The 18,066-nt window shown below is 30.4% G+C and overlaps 1 protein-coding gene and 1 pseudogene across 1 annotated transcript; both read left to right on the top strand.

Annotated features, from left to right (window-relative positions):
* Positions 1–10,643, top strand: part of LOC112099098 — a 14,091-nt pseudogene extending 3,448 nt beyond the window's left edge.
* Positions 10,644–13,738: 3,095 nt separating this feature from the next.
* Positions 13,739–14,927, top strand: LOC18044306 (probable WRKY transcription factor 75). The gene is made up of 2 exons (XM_006436808.2): positions 13,739–14,176; positions 14,609–14,927. Exons 1-2 carry the CDS (start codon positions 13,860–13,862, stop codon positions 14,778–14,780), a joined length of 489 nt encoding a protein of 162 aa, XP_006436871.1. The 5' UTR covers positions 13,739–13,859; the 3' UTR covers positions 14,781–14,927.
* Positions 14,928–18,066: the final 3,139 nt, after the last annotated feature.

Below are 18,066 nucleotides of genomic sequence, written 5' to 3'. Positions count from 1 at the left end.
AAAAAATAACCAACCCCCATAAAAATTTTAAAAAGTGCTTATGTGATTAAATAAGCACTTATGACTCTTAAATAAGTCGTATCAAACAGACACTTAATCCACTCAAGCACATCCAACACATTTCACGAACAATTACAATACCTAACATAGTAAAAATTTATAATTTTACAATCACCACATTTACCGCGGTAAAAACTTATAAATTTACAACAAAAATGGTGGATCCTCCTCGACAATGATCTAATTTCTCAGACTTTTAGAATCGAAATTTAACATCCGTACATTTGTTTGGAGCTTCAAATTATGTGAAATTGTTATCTTTACCTAATAAACACACAAAAATACACAAAATCAAATATTTAGAAAAAAATAAAAAATTCATAATATGTTACATAATTACAAATGTAAATTATATTATAAGCACAAAATAACATTTTTCCTTAATAAACATACAATTTTTAACACTAGTCATTAGTTCAAATTCTACTACAAAGAAAATCACAAAGAATGATATTAGGGAAGGTTCTAACCAGCGTGCAAGTGGTTCGAATGCTAGTTCTCATCAATGTTTTAAATGGTTATGGGCACAGTGCTTCTGAATTAACTACAGGGTGGTTGCACTTGTTGAAAAAGAAAGCGATGGCGAGAATGTAGAAGACACTCATGAGAATTCTAGTGTTGAAAAACAAGTTAAAGATGGGGAAGTTACCTATGTTGATCATGGAAAATCTCTTATTATTCAAGTAAGTTTGAGTTTTGTTTGTGAAGAGGAAGACAATTAGCTAAAAATATATATCTTGCATACGAGATGCACTTCTCATGGAATGGTATGTAATGTCATTATTAATAGTGGCAGTTTTGAGAATGTTGTAGCAACTGAAATGGTAGAAAAGTTGAAACTCAAAGCAGAGTAGCATCTTCATCCTTATAAACTTTCTTGACTTAGAACAAAAAATGAGATAGAGGTAAAAAAAAATGCCACCTTATTTCATTTTTTATTAGAAACACATATAAAGATGAAGTTTGGTGCGATGTTGCACCTATAGTGCTTGTCATTTGCTTTTGGGTTGACTAGGGATGGCAATAGATTAGATTTGACCTGAGATCCACATGATCCAATCCCAATTGTATTAAATTTGGATAGGTTTACATTGGATTTAGATATTGATGCGTAGATGTAAGACGGTATGGAGCAGGTTTGGATCTATCTTAATATTTAGATTCATATCCAGATCCATATCCATTTACTTTTTAATTTTATTTTATTTTAAAATTTTCTTAACAATTGTGTAGTTATAAATGATAATAAGTTTTATTCATAGCATATTAAACTTAAATGCTAGTTATGTGAATTTAAATGATAATAAGACAATAATTAAGTATAAATTTAAAGAAGGGCAGTCAGCCCTAATTTTTTTTAAAAAGTTGTTCACTCTTTTGCTCAGCCTCTTTCTTTCTCTTTAGTGTACTCTCCCTTCTTCTTTGAATGCTTGAATCAGTCCTTTAATTGTCAGGTAAATCTCTAGACTTGAATTTTTTTGGTTATTTTCTCATAACATTATTCATTTTCTATAATCACTAATCAATGGTGACTATCTACCGTGAAATGACTATGTTAATCATATATTTACACTAGTAAAAAATGACCTACTTTGATATTATTTTAGTATCAGTAACGATTTTTATTGACACTGAGTTTAGTGTCATTGATCACAGTGCAAAAAATTTACTGACATTTATTGTGATTTCATAATATCAAAATAATTATGATTGTATACAGCCATAGAGATAGTGATTTTATGGTATGAAGAAAGTTTTGATGTGCTAGTATCATTTATGTTGTGATTCAAAAATATTAATTTTTACAGATGCTAAATTAGTGTCAATAGATTTTTGAAAATTTTAAAAATAATAAAATTTTTATTATTATAATTGTCAATAGCCTAAAATTAAAACCCAATAAACAACAATTTTCAACAATAATTATGGAACAAATGTTAGAAACAAAACCTAATAATCTCCATTTAACAAATGCCATCAGGCTCCATTCAACATTTAACACTCAACATTCAATAACCAAATTAGTTCAAGAACCAAATTCATCAACTATAGTTTCAATAGCACATTATTAGCAAAAATCACAACTAATTTCCAAAATAAGAAAATTACAACTTGTTTATCACAACTACAATTTTAGTAGTAGTTAATAAGGTAAATGGACTAGAATAAAAAGTAGTGGCATTACTATCTTCAATTGTCTGAGTAGTAGTAGCAATAAGAAGCAATCAGACTTATGATCAATTCCAACAAAATCAAACTAATAAAGACACATTCCTGAAAGTAATAAAGGAATAACAAACACATCACACATCATACGTAGCCCACTGATCATGAACCTTTAATTATAAAATAGGAACAAATAAGTGATAGTTATTTATTTTCTTAAACTAGTGATGAAGTTAGCCACATACGCACCCAATTATCCCCTCGAACTTCAATTATAGAAAATGAGAAAGAAAATTATGCTATAAACAAAATGTTCATAATTAAAATATCTATCAAAACATAGGTTTAAAACTTATATTTTGCACAATCTCTTACATGTACTTCATAACAAAGTACCCACATTCAAAATCGCTTAATTGCTGAGGGCATTATAAATTTATGAAATTAGTTTTAGTATCAACTATTATACCAAAAGCTACAAATTTAGACAAAATGAACATATCCTTGTATCCTTACTTGGACCAGCATCCACTTCAAATTCAGCTTAGTTTTTTGTTTTATTGCATGATACATCCGAACTCCTCTAAATATGAAAGCATACGGTGAATATAAAACTCAATGTACTAAAATTCATTACCTAATTATATAAAACACTGAAATATAAGTATGGAAAAACTTAACTACTTTATTATTCGCTCCAAATAATAGTTTACTTTATGTGCAAATACTCAATGTAAATAATATACAATGGAGGCCAACATATCGATTGCAACTGACACCCAATGATTGCTACAATAGCAATAACAAAAATATTAAATAGTGATATCAATATATGAAAGAACTACATATTCTATAATTTCTAAATTGTTGATGTTAATATACAAAACATATAAAGATAAAAGTCCTTATGTGCCCTAGGTTATATGGGATTAATATCAACTATCCAATTAGAACTGCTTTTAATAGTTCAAATACATAGCGAGACTTTGTAGTAATAGCCTCCTCCATTGGATTGAGTGAACTGATCATAACTTGACTAAATCCCACAAGAAACGACTCTATTATTTTCTATGATCTCATGTAAGTGCCTATGTGACGATACATCCAAGATTAATAAAATTATTATTAAAGTTCCAAATATAGTGACTTACTTAAAAAAGTTAAATAAAACAGTAATTATTTAAAATAATGACTTATTTTGCCCATAGCTCAATTAGACAACTAAATTTAATGATCACTTGACAGACAGTCTTGTTCAATAGTGTTTTCGATGCATAACCGAAAACTGATTCATCATGTTCGATCAATAACCATTTGTCAAGAAAATTGTCCACTATTAGGGAAAACATATTAATGCTTTGACTAGTGTTCTTTCTTTGATGTGAAACTAACCTAGTGTTCTTCCTCAATACTAGCTTCCTATTGGCATTTGGTTTCATCACTTTTGCCTTCATTGGAGGAGGAGGCTCAACTCTAACATGAATAATACAAGGGTCTGTTGCTTTGCTTTGTCGGGTTGTAGTCTCTTTCAATTTATGAGACCTCCTAGGAGTTTTTATTGGAGTCTTCTTTGGAGTCTTTTTCACTTGTTCTACCTCAGTTTCAATTAGAATTGGAGGAGTTGGCGTATTGCCACCATCATTCTCCATGATCACCTTGCTCAATGATGTCAATTTTAGAGTTGATTCATTTACAAAATCCATAACCTATTCAACAAGTAAACATGACACATCAATTAGTTAAATAAATTAAATATTAAATAAAAAAATTACAAAGATAATAACCTTTGTCTTTAGCTTTAATTGAGCTTTCAAGTTAGTATGACGGCTAATAGGCGATTTAGTATTGACTACGCTGCAACTACCAACCTTTATTCGACTATAAACATTCAGTTTTGTAGCCATCATATATAGCCAAGTCATCGTCAGTCGATACCTTTCCTCAAAAACTTTTTTTTCTATGACCATTCTTTCCATATCCAAGTTTGATGCAGTTGGTACATGAAAATACATAATTGGGGTTATTAACTACCCTATACCTTGGACTCTACTGTCATTTAACTGTTTTTCAAGAATTGTAGTTAAAATGTCACTAACCCTATGACAGTCAGAGGAGCCTTGCTCTACCAGACTCTTTGAATTCTCCTATAATAACATGAACACAAAATATAACCTCAATAACATACAAGGCCTTGAATTAAAAATAAAAAAATAAAACCAAACCATTGCAAACCAAGTAAGTAATAAAAAAGTAATACTTGCAATCTTCTTTGCCACTTGTTGTACATCAGTTTCATAACCACCACTATTGTTCTTTCGAGCCATCAACCACAATTGACGACGATCAACCTCTTTGATAGAAACTCCAAGCTCATCCTTCTATTTTATGTTTATAATAACAAAATATAACTAAAGTTTCCTTAAATATGCAAAACCAAAAAATAAAGCTTTTACACATTTGAAGTGCATATATTCAAATTAGAAGAGATTGTGATAAAATACCTATTGATATAGTTCGCCACCATATCCTGAACTACCTAAGCAATGGTTGTATTTAATCTTTGCATGTAATTGCCTCCCTTTTTGGCTTTTTTCCTTAGAGAAAACATTTGAAATTAATTAATCATGTCCATTCACAAAAATAAGTGTAACAAAATAACTAATCACTATTGCAATATAACATACTTGAAATTCAACCCCAAGCATCCTATCAACAAACTCTTTCCACTCTGACATTGTAATTTTATGATACTCTCTAAGTGGCAACTTATTATGATGATCTTTGTTGGTTGGATAGATTCACTATTTAAGGCTAATATAAAGTTCTTTAAAAAAATTCTCATTGACTGCAACACATATTTTTTGCTCCTCACGTCCAATACAAACATGGTCTATTCCACCATATGAATAAGAAACAAAATAAATTTATTTTCAAAAACCAAATTATAAAATTACTGAAATAAATAATAAATTATATATTACCAATATGTGGTCCCAAAGTTTTTCTTTAATCTCCAGGGGAACAAATCGCTAATTATCATACAAGATTGAAACATTATCTCTGACCACAACACTAATATAAGATCACAATTCATTTGCTCCTTCTTCATTAGGAATTCCATAGTCATTATACTCAACAATGATTTTGTTATTATGTGTTAATTTCATCAAATGCTTCTTCTTTGTTTTTTTTTTTCTCCTTGTTAGTCCCTCATCACATTTAGGCACACTCATCTCTTCATTTTTTTCTTTGTTAGACATGTCACTGAATTTTCAAAGCAATGCACAAATTATTAATCAAAACAGAATACAGAAAAAAAAAAAACAAGTCGAAACAAACATATATCTAAAAAGCAAAACAAAGCCAAGAAACTTGCAAAATAAAATTTTGTTTATTCCTCCATTGAATAATTATCTATAGGGATACCATCACAATTAGGTCTATCATAAAATCCAAAGTCATCTTTATCCGTATCCATGTTCAGAGATGGATATACTTTAGATAAAGGTTCACGTATCACCATGTAAATACTCCCATCATAACCTATTGCTTTATTAACTCTTTGACCCACTAAACAAACAATTGATTTTTTTGGATCTACTTGATCTTTCACATAAAATACTTGCTTTGCATGTGAAGTTAAAATGAAACAATCAGACTTATAACCAACCCGATTAAGATCAATTACAGTGAACTCTAAATCATCAATTTTAACCTACCGACTATCTACCCAAATCTCAATTTTAACCCACCTAATATCACACCAATGTGGATTTTTAACCTTCAAGCTTGAAATTTGTAATGTTGCTAAAACGTTAACTCCACTATTTTGTGTAACATGGTTAATATTGTGATTCTTAGTTGCAGATTTGAAACCATTGATAAAATACCCTAAATATGGTATGACAGTAAAGCTAGGTTTATTGGCCAACTACTTTATTGTTTCTGGTACATCTATACCAATTTTAATATCATTTGCTACCTACAATTAAATAAACATTTATAAATTTTATAGACAAACGAAGCAATGTTAGTCTAAACTAGTTATATAATCAAACTTTATTTTGCAACAAATCAATAAAGATACAAGTGTCTTTAATTACTAACAATTGACAACGTTTTGATTACTTGGGTATTTTGTTTGCAAGTACAATCTATGCTCCCTACAATATTATTATGAAAAAGTCAGTTGTTTTAAATTTACTATAAGTTAGATTGGTTTTCAACAATAATAATCAATGTTTACAATAAATTTACTTTATATAAGTTTTAAATTCAATGGTGTTTTGCAAAATAAAAAGATGTGCTTGCTGCAACAATAAAGCATCAACCATAGTAGCCTCTCCACCTTCTAAAGTCTTTTCAATTGCATAATCTACCATGCAACTAGGTGGCAGTCCAATGAAATCATGATTGGACATATATTCAGCACAAAATTCAACTGTTTCCTCTGCCACATAACATTTAGCAATGCATCTCTCAGGGCGACAATATTTACAAACATAACCCTTTAACAATTTCATGTTTCTCTCGAATGAATACATCCAACAAAGGTGAATAGGTCCACATAATTGGACTTGGTCAACAAGATGCAACGTCAAGTGGACCATTATGTAAAAACAAAAGGTTGGAAGAATTGCTCAAACAATCACATAGTGACATAATGTTGTTTTTCTAGTTTGTCAAGAGATAATGTTTTTAGCATCTTATTACGCAATGCATTGAAGTAAAAGCACATCCTAATTATAGCTTTTCAAACATTTTTGGCAAACAACCACGGATCGCTAAGGGTAGTAACTATTGCATCAAAGTGTGGCAATTATAAGACTTAAGACTTTTAAGCCGACAGTCATCCAAGTTTGCAAGACTATTGAAGTAGAAAGAATTACTTTCTGAAACTTTGGTTTCGAACAAAGTTTGAAGAACATCTTTTTCTCTTTTTCACTCAAGGTGTAAGGTCCTGCAGGTATGGAATTTTATGATTTTCACTAGCAATTAATTTGCCTCTAATCTGTAATTCAATGAGATATTTTCTAGCATTGACCCCATCTTTGGTCTTTCTAGATTGATGAAGTAATATGTCATAGATGTTCTCATATACAACTTTTTTCAGTGTGCATTACATCTAACACATGGCGAACTAATAAATGTTGCCAAGACTCCAAATAAAAGAATTGATTATTTTTTAATAATTTGTCAATATCATGATCACAATCATCACACTTTCGCTTGATGTCTCTTTACTTACCACTCTTATAAGGGAAATTATCATTCATATACCACATATTTTCTCTATTATCAAAAATACTACAATACTTTGAGGGTGTATCAATCGTCCACCCTTAGTTGACAAAATGTATCAGCCGGCTACCAAACTGTTAGTTGTCGTTTGAAAGTTAACGGAGTTACAGTGAATTGACGATTTTACCCTTAAAATTTATCACTTGTATACCCTTAAATTCTCTTTTTATCACTTGTATACCCTTAAATTATCACTTGTATCATATGAAAAGACCAAATTACCCTTCTGACGTCATCATACTTAAACGGCAACTAACGGTTTGGTGGTCAGCTGATACATTTTGTCAACTTAGGGTGGACGATTGATACACCCTTAAAGTGTTGTAGTATTTTTTATAATGGAGTAAACTAAGGGTATATAAATGATAATTTCCCCTCTTATAATTAACACCATCGACTAATTTCAAAATATCTTTGACCAAATAAAGTTTTTAGAGGTTCATCACATTCTGTCTTATTATTGAAAACCTTTTTAAGTGATCTAAATGAGTGGTCATGTGGCAAAAAATCAACGATACCCTAAAATACACGCTTTTTAGTGTGTGTAAGCCATTGTGACTTTTTGTTTAGGCCATAAAACTAGACAACCATAGTAGTTTTTAATAGTACACCCGAAAAGATTCGCATATACAGGAAATTCACTAATAGTCCACATTAAGACAACCCACAAATTAAGGTATGCTTTTTAAAAGCATCACAAGTTTCTTTACCGACATTCCAAAGGGTTTTCAAATCGTCAATTAAGAGTGCTAGGTAAACATTTAGATCATTCTCAGGTTGTTTAGGCCCAGATATCAATCAAGACAACAAAATATATTTTCCCTTCATGCACATCTATGGAGGAAGATTACAAAATGACCAACATAACTAGCCATCAACTGTAGGCAGAACTAAAAGTGATGTGTAGATTAACTCTATCAATTTAAAGAGCTAGTTCTGGGTTCTTGGCCAAAGTTAGGCCACTTAGAGTCAACTAAATGTCGTGCTAGTGAATCTGCTAGATGGCGAAGTTTGCCATCTCTAGTTTGGTGATTAGCATGCCAAGGCAAGTTCTCAGCAGTTTGGGGTGATTAAAACAAACGTTTGAACCTAGGAATTAAAGGAAAATATCACAATACCTTTGTAGGCACTTGGTTACTACTTGTTTTAACTCTTTTTATGTTTTTTTTTTCACTTAGACTCCCCACAAGTAAGGCATTTATTCTGATTTCCATACTCTTTTTAGAAGAGAATGCAATCATTCTTGTATGCATGTATTTTCTCATAATTTAATCCTAACACTCTCATTGTTTTTTTTTGACCTCATACATTAACTTCGGAATGTTATTATTTTTTGGGAACATGTCAAAAAGAACTTTTAACAAAGTAGTAAGCCCTTGGTCAAACCACCCATACTTCTCTTTACATTATACAATTTCATTAACCCTGACAACTTAGAATACTTTGAGCTTAAATTACCAAGACTTCTCAGTATCCTCAAGTATATCCCTAAAACACTTAGGATTTTGATCACATTTTTCATACACATCGTGGATCATGTCCTCGAAATTACTGTGATCTTGCAACCTAAATTCGTCATTTTAAGAATAAGACAGTATTTGAATCAACCTCTCTATATTTATCCCAAGCTACGTATGTTCGCAGAAAACTATTTTCAAATAAATAACCCTTTATTCATTCAGGAGTATGGAACTCTACTTTGCAACACTCAGTCCAAGGACATCTAACTGATCTATGATTTTCTGAATTAAGCGTAGCAAAATTCACAAACTCCTCAAAGTCCACTTTCATATTCTTGGACTCTCTTGCAGACAATATCCAAGATTTATCTATTTCAACAATGATGCTTGTTAATGTAAAATTTTATTTAAATAAAAAAAATAATGAAATTAAGCAGCTATGCGTCATTCCCAACATACACCAAATTATTAAATTAACTAACCATGCATGCATTTCTCATAAATAAAGCAACAGAGGACAAAACAAGACATTTGATGTCAAGGAACCCATTATCACAAGTCGCCAATGTATAGCTAAACTGAAAAGTATTTACGTTAAACATGTATTTGTACGTTCAACAATCAAACACATTCTCGTAATTTTGTAAAAGATTTTAACACAGCCGCAGAACAATAATTTGTAAAATTAAATCAGTCAAAGAAACAATCTGCCAACCACATGCAAATTATAACAATATTAATACTTTTATCAGTAAATATACCGAGCTTGGTCAAAAAGGTAAATTAAACTTCTACATCTTACAGTTAATACTAAAAAAATCATTAAAAATTCAATGTAGATTGTATTCATATAATAACAATTGCAAATGAAAGCGTGATAAGTATATAACATAAATTAGACAGAAACAATAAAAGCACCTCGCGAGCGCAACTCCAGGTTACTTTTTTCTACCAATGCCATTAAAGCAAGAGATATTTTGCTAATTGTGTATTGATTTTAATTAGTAATTCTCACAGGTATGTGGATGCTGTTATGACAATCCCAAAAGGCAGTCTCTTCCCGATGTGTGCGATGAACCTGGCTTTCAACAGGGAACTCATTGGCCCAGCCATTTATTTTGCCCTCATGGGTAATGGCCAGCCCATTGGCAGATATGATGATATGTGGGCTGGATGGTATGTCTAGGTATAAAGTTTTGATGCCAGGAATCTCTCAATTTTTGAGAATTTTGTCCATCAGTTTTAGTATGTAGTTAAGATTTATTAAAAAGTTCAGATCAAAAGAGAATCGATATTTTATTACTAATGATTATTTGTACCTAGCTAATCATGTTATTGCTGTTCATGCAGGTAGTCTGTGATCATCTGAATCTTGGGGTGAAGACAGGGCTGCCGTACGTTTGGCACAATAAAGCAAGCAACCCATTTGTGAATTTGAAGAAGGAATACAATGGACTGTTCTGGCAGGAAGAGATCATTCCATTTTTTCAATCTTTAGTTCTCCCAAAGGAATGCACAACTGCATAGAAATGCCACATCGAGCTCTCCAAGCAGGTCAAGGAAAAGTTAGGGCATCTCCATCCTTACTTTCAGACACTTGGAGACGCCATGGAAACATGGATTGAACTTTGGAATGAGTTCAACTCACCAGCCTAGCAAGCAACTGCTGCTAAGAATAATTATGAGTCCATTCTGAAAACTAAGTACTAGGGGTTTTTTTTAAAAAAAAAATATTGGGTGCACTAATAATTTATGCTTTAGCTAGTTGATCAGTTGATCTCTGTTGCTTCATTGTCTTTTTTGTTGCCTTCGTTTTGCCAGTGTTCTTTAATTGGAGTACGTACTATTTCACTTGATGAAACTCAGTGTTCTTTATATCAATTCTAAGAAACACACATACCGAATACTGACTTTTTATTGAATTGTTTGTCCATTCTAATTTTTTTTTTCTCTGACAAAAATCATTTTAATTCTTTCAATTCTGTGAATGAAGATTGAAATAGAATCACTGCCATTCAATTTCACGTTGATTGGATTATACAATCCAATTTAATAGAGCTGTACACGCAAAATTGAAATATAAATTTAGATAGAATTGTTGAATTTAATTTTAAAAATTACAACGAATAAACCAATTAAATTGGATTTTGAAAATTTAGCTCCATTGCTATCTGCCAGAACTAGGGATGGCAAATTCCCTTACAAATTTGGGATCCTTATTCCTCGGGGAAAAATTATTTTTCAAATTCTTCTTAATGGGCTCCTCATTATACTTGAATATTTATTCTAATTTTGTAATTTTTATTTTGTAATATAAGTAAAGAGAAAAATTTTCTGATGTAATTTCAAGGATGTGATCCAAAATGGTAGTGATTTTTTCTTATTTTTTAAATTTCCAATTTTTCCGATGATGTTCTTCTTTAAAAAAAAAAACAGAAAGAAAATTACAATGATATTATATTCTGCTAATGATGCTTTTGGTTTAAGTTGTTTTAACTTTTATATTATGTCACATTGTTATATCTTTTTATAAAACATTATTTGTATAAAAATATTTGTACTTATATCATTACTCATTAAAAAAAGGAAGAGAAATTTTGAACCAAAAATTTTCTTTCAGCACCTTTTCTTAACTAATAATTTTGAATTTTTGACAAAAAGTACTTTTTGTAAATTTTTCATTGACTCGGTTTCCTCTTTCTCCCTTATCTCTCCTCTTATATTTATTTTATTTTATTTTAATAACATGCACTTGCTCCATCCAAATTCAAGCAAATCTCCAATAAAATGAAAAAAATAGATAAAGCAAATCTTCTTCAAAGATTGCTCTGGCCCAGTTTATTCTTACGTGAAAGAAATAATGAAATTTGCAAATAAAATTGTTACAAAAAAAAAATCGAGAAATTTCATCTCATTGTAATTTAATGGTAAATTTTATTCGATCTCAATTTGTACAAAATGATACGGCAGTGCTAATAATACCATTTATTCATTGTCACATATCGTCTGTCACTTTTGTAAGAGAATGAAAGAAAATAAATAATATAAGATATATGGCAATCATATAACCCATATTAATTATTTTAAACATAGACTGACCGAAAAGTAAATTTCATTTTCATTATGTGAGCATAATTCAAACATTTGTATCACCTCAAAAAGTTTTAGCAGCTAAATTAATTAAGACCCCACTCATAGGATTACATTCTTAAGTCTTAACTACGACGTGAAGAATTGATTGTGCTATCAAATTATAACTTAATAGATGCTGAGCAATGCTCTAGATATATATTAGACAAGGGCATATTTACTACCAATAAAAAAAAAAAAGCCGCTTGATATAAAGTAGGTGAAGAAATTCAGGTGTCTTAAATGTATTTGTTTTTCTTTGGTTAAAAAAATGTACTGTTTTTCTCTATTAAACATCGAAAATTTAGAAAAAAATACGTAAATATATTTCATTCCATTGTAGAAAAGTACGTACAAATATATCATTTAGTCAAATATGATCTGCGCAGAATTTTATATTTTAGAAAAAAAAACAAACGCTACCGAACTCTTAAATTGACATATGGATAAACAAGAACCGCTCTTATTTAGTACTAAATTATAATAAGAAAGAAGTATCTAGTTCAAGTTCACATTTTAAAACATGCTGACGTGAGAAAAGAAAGGGACTCGATGTGTATATATATAGTTAAATTACATTAAAGTCGTGGATCATCCTATGAGCTGGTTTTATTTAATACTAAATTATAGTAAGACATAAGAGTCTAGTTTAAGTTTGCATATTAAAAAAAAAAAGACTCGGTATGTATATATAGTTAAATTATATTTAAGATGTAGATCATCCTTTACCAATAAGTATTAAGAGCCCATTTGGGATTATTTTTTAGAAGCTTAAAAGTAATTTTAAAAAAGATATTTAAAAAAAATAAAAGCTAATTTTGGTTTTTGGTAATTTTTTTAAAAAATCACTTTTAATAAAATCATCCCTCCTTTAGCAAATTTTAAAAAGCTGAGGAGAAGGAGCTTTTCAAAATCTGATTTTAAAAAAATCAATTTTATACTTAATACAATTTCATATATATCCTTACATGTATTATAAAAATCCACACTTATTCTTATTCAATTAAGAAATAAATTTTTAATCTTAAAAAGATTATTATTTTTATTACCAACTATATTGAGATTAAAAAATGTAAAATAAAAATTATTTTAGTTATCAATTATTGTATACACACAATAAAAAATTATATATACATGTTAATAAATATGTAAATAAATTTTATTCAACATGATGTTCATTTTAGTCATTCGTATTTTTATAACAATTCAATAGTAAAATTTACCAAACACATACAAATACTTTTAAAACTCACATAACTTTTATAAATAAATTTTATTAAATATTTAACTAATTTTCTTTATATCTGATTATTTTTACAGTACAATTAACTTCAATTATTTTAAAAATTATAAAATTATCAAACTATCCATAAACCAACTAAAAAGGAGAAAAAAAAAATCCCTTAGTTCCCAAGGGGCGGTGTATGTATATACTCATTGCCCACTATTCTTATTTCTTACCACTGTTATTATTACTTGACGTGCCGTTTACGACATCAAATTTCCTGTTGAGGGCTGCGCCACCGAAGAATTAAAGTCAGTATCAAGTCTCAAATACTATATTTCAAATTTTCAATCTCTCTTTTTCTCTGTAGTGAGTGTAATTAGACGCTGGCCATTAAGCCGCCCACCTTTTTTTCCAAAGTATATATTATTGCAGCCTTTCGCCAAACTTTATAAACCATCACTGTGCGCTTCATTTTTTTCTACTTCACATCATTTTAATTATTGTGCTTCTGCTTGATGGTAGTGGTAGAGCAGTCCCATATGGACAACTCCCATTTACAGTCAAGATTTTCAGCTTCTCATTCCTCATTGAACATGGGAATTGATCCCCGTGCACAAGAACATGCTGTATCTGAATTTCAACTTTACTCAGGTGGTGCTAGTGGAACCTCTGGGAGTGATAAGGCGAAACAATCTGGAAAGAAAGGAGACCACAAAGGGACCAAAAAGCACAGATATGCTTTTCAAACGAGAAGCCAGGTTGACATACTTGATGACGGTTATAGATGGAGGAAATATGGACAAAAGGTTGTAAAGAACAGCAAGTTCCCCAGGTTAGCAACTTCGTTTAATGAATTATTATTTACGATCCTCTCTTTATCTGAGTTTTCCTATACTATCAGATATCGTACACCACATATCTGTTAGTGAGAATTTATGATTCTGATTCTATTAACCGTAAATTACTTATATAAATTTTGCTTAGGAGAAACTCGGATAATAAGTCAATTAGCTCTCATAATTATCTAGGATGATTGAGTTGGTATCATGACCTATATATATATGTATGTATGTATGTATGTATCCAAGGAGATTCCAATTGACTTTGCTACTTTTCATCCCTGTTTCTATGATGATTGACTGTAGATTTTCCATTTGCAAGATTTATATTTTATGTTATTTTGTTTCTAGAAAGATAAATGATTTCAATAATTAATAAGTGAGTTGGTTCATGTATAGACATATAGTTTCCTTACCTCTTGCAGGAGTTACTACAAATGTACTCACAAAGGGTGCAATGTGAAAAAGCAAGTCCAACGCAATACAAAAGATGAAGAGATTGTGGTGACAACCTATGAAGGACTGCATACACATCCAATTGGGAAGATCACCGACAGCTTTGAACAGATCCTGCTGAAAGCATGTACCACTTCGTAATTTGAAAGCTGTCGCCATTGATCCTCAATTTCAAAGAGTGTTTATATGTACAGTGTTTGTATGTTATATGCCTATTTAATTAATTGCATGAACTTTCATTTAATCCAATAACATTCTGCTCTCAGAAGCTTGGCTGATTTGTTTTTAAGCGGTTATTCTTAACTGATCATTTAAATTTGAACCCTGTGGAGGTAGGTGACTAAAAAATCACTCTGAACTTTATCGATCCTCCTATGTTTTAAAGAAAAATATAATTTTATATTGTACTCGATACTAATTGTGTCATTTGTATGATATTTGTGATAATTATCTGGCATTAACATTTTAATTGTGATTAGAAATAATATCTTCAATGTTAATCACGAGCAACGGGAGATTCATGTCTGCATTATTCTAAAAGAAATATAGATTAATTAGCTGATACATTGTATATATTGAAATGAGAATTGAATTATTAGGCACATAAAGCTCATACTTTCTTATGTCACTTTTTTTTTTTTCCAACTTGTCATCTTCTAATCATATCAATCTAAATTTATAATAGTTGGTGATATTGCTTGTCTTATCATCTGTCTTATCCTATGCATACATAAAGTTGGAACTGTGAATAACTTATGGCTATGAAAGAAAAAAACATATACAAATATGGAAACAACATTTGAACCAAATTAGGATATAAGGGTGAAAAAAAGATAGTCTTTATAAATTTAGGGATTTTTTAAAAAAGGACAAAAAATTTTTGATCCTTTTTATTATACTTTTGTTCAAGTACACATGTTAATATGTATGTAGAGAATAAATATAGATGATAAGACAAGCAATTTCGGCAACTATTACAAATTTAGATTGATATGATTTGAAGATGACAAAATGAGGGGAAAAAAATGACATAAGACAATATGGGCTTTATCTGCCTGGTAATTTAGATTCTCATATCAATATTTATACTATGTACGAGTTAATTAATCTATATTTCTTTTATACTGTTGACATGATTAATCTGAACTTGCACGTGATTAACATTGGAGATGTTATTTCTAATCATAATTAAATTGCTAATGCCAGCTTGTTGATGGAACAGATATCATATAAATGACAAGATTCATACTGAATATAATATTATTGTACTAAACGAAAGTTCGTGTCAACATTGCTCCAAATATCACAAACATGTACTTATTGATAGTTCCAAATAGCTGAGGTTCACAGATATCACAGAAACTTATTGTATGTTTGGTTTTTTTTTTCCCCTAATTGTATTATAATTTATAATAGAAATCTTTCCAAACTTCCTAATTTAACTTTATAATAGCATAATTCAAAGACTTTTGTTTGATATACCTTGTGCTGCCTGTAAACTTAGCCGGAATTTTTGGACGATGCTCAGTTGGGATGAGCCAACCCAATATGATGAGAACTTGATAAGTAGAAGAAAAGAGTTTTGCATCATGTGTTATCTCATATCATTCCATGAACTCAAAGGAGATATTTAACCTTATTATCTGTGGTGAATTCAGGGATGAATTTTTGTAAGATAATTAAGGTTATCTTTAGTTTTGAGGTATTGTAGTTTCTATTGCGTAAAAAAAATTTTGAAATTATAAATAAAAATTAATAATATATAGTAAAGATAATTTTTAAATAATAATTTTAACAAAAATAGTAAAGATATTAAATGTTTTTCATGATGTAAGTTGTAAATATCAAGTTAACTTTAAGTTATAATAGCTAATATTTACTAAATACTTTAATACCATAACTTTATAACTTTTAAACTACAGCTATCCAATCTCATTACCAAACTAGATCTAAAATAATCTCAAGAAGTATACAAATAAAATAAAGAGAGAGGGGAAATGATATTATTTCTCATAAACGTAATCCTCAATCCGGATGGTGCAAGTTTACAAAGCAAAGCCCTTCACCTATGTACTGCACAGATAAATGGCTGAGCCATGCAGGATTTTCAAATTAACTTTACACACCCCTTGATATTAAGGCATTCTAACTTTTTAAGAAAAAGTTGTTATGAAAAAAATATAATTATAAAATAAAAATTAATGATACATTATAAAATTTGATATTTAAATAATAATTTTGACAAAAATAGTAAAAAATTATGAATTTTTCATCATACAAAAAATACATCAACTTAATTTTAAAATCACAACAATTAGTTTTTATTAAATACTTTGATGCTATAATTTTTAAATTACCGTAACCTCAAATACCAAACTATGTTATAATCACGTAACTGCAATGGTTTGGCTTAGCTAATTGGTATCGTTAGTTACCTTTTCTTCAGAAAATTACAGAACGTGTTAATCTTTGTTATATTGAATGATTGGGTAATAGAGAATCGAGGCGCTTTGTGGTTATTAAATTTCTTTCAGCCTTTAGGCTCTCTCTTGGTAGGCCTGGCCCTTGTGGCGCGGCCTTTCCGCACAATGCATATTGAATGATTCCTTTTGTAGTTTAGAGAGAAAAATCGGAATAAATTAAAAAAAAAAATCTTGGATAATCCGAAAGCATTCAAATTTGGGTGGCCAACTAAAGAGTTTGAAAATTACCCAGTCAAACCCGTAAGTACGAAGCACCGGTCCTGTCCTGTTCCATATACATTGTTTTGCATATTTTCCAGAAATAGAATGATGATTAATTGAAAACAAACAGACCTCTTTGATCTGACGGTAAATGTCAACAATATCACAATTACATTAATGCATGAACAAGATATCACAACTAACCTAAGAAACCAAAAATTTTCTAAAACTATGGAAGATGGTAGAACTAAAAGAGAGAGAGAGAGAGAGAGAGAGAGAGATATCATGTAGGGACTAGAATCACCTCATATTCATTTCTATATCTTTTCCTCATCATGGAGGTGACCATAATAGTGCCAAGTGCGTATGCAACCGAAGCAAAAGCAAGCCAAACCAACACAGTAACCATCCTCCTAACACCTCTTTTGTGTTTCACCACCACCTTATCTCCTTGCTTAATTTGCCCCACACAATCTCGTTCATCAGAATCACAACCGGCAGATGAAATCGAATCATCAGAATCATAAGAAGTCACTGACCTCACTTCACAACCTTGATCATCAGTCAATCCATTCAAACCCTCATCATACTCCTCGAAAAGTCGCCTTCCCTTCAACTTACCGCTCTCAACGGCTGCCCTTCTCTCCTGGAGAACCTCCATAACCGCCAAGTCATTGGTCCTCACCTTCCATGTTTTAACTTCATCTGAAGCAGGAAGCGAAGACGTGATCGTTCTTGGAGAG

The sequence above is a fragment of the Citrus clementina genome, unplaced genomic scaffold, assembly GCF_000493195.1.
Source record: "Citrus clementina cultivar Clemenules unplaced genomic scaffold, Citrus_clementina_v1.0 scaffold_4, whole genome shotgun sequence".
NCBI classification, from domain to species: domain Eukaryota; kingdom Viridiplantae; phylum Streptophyta; class Magnoliopsida; order Sapindales; family Rutaceae; genus Citrus; species Citrus x clementina.
Note: the sequence above shows the minus strand (reverse complement) of the source record. Positions and strands in the feature narration are given on the sequence as shown.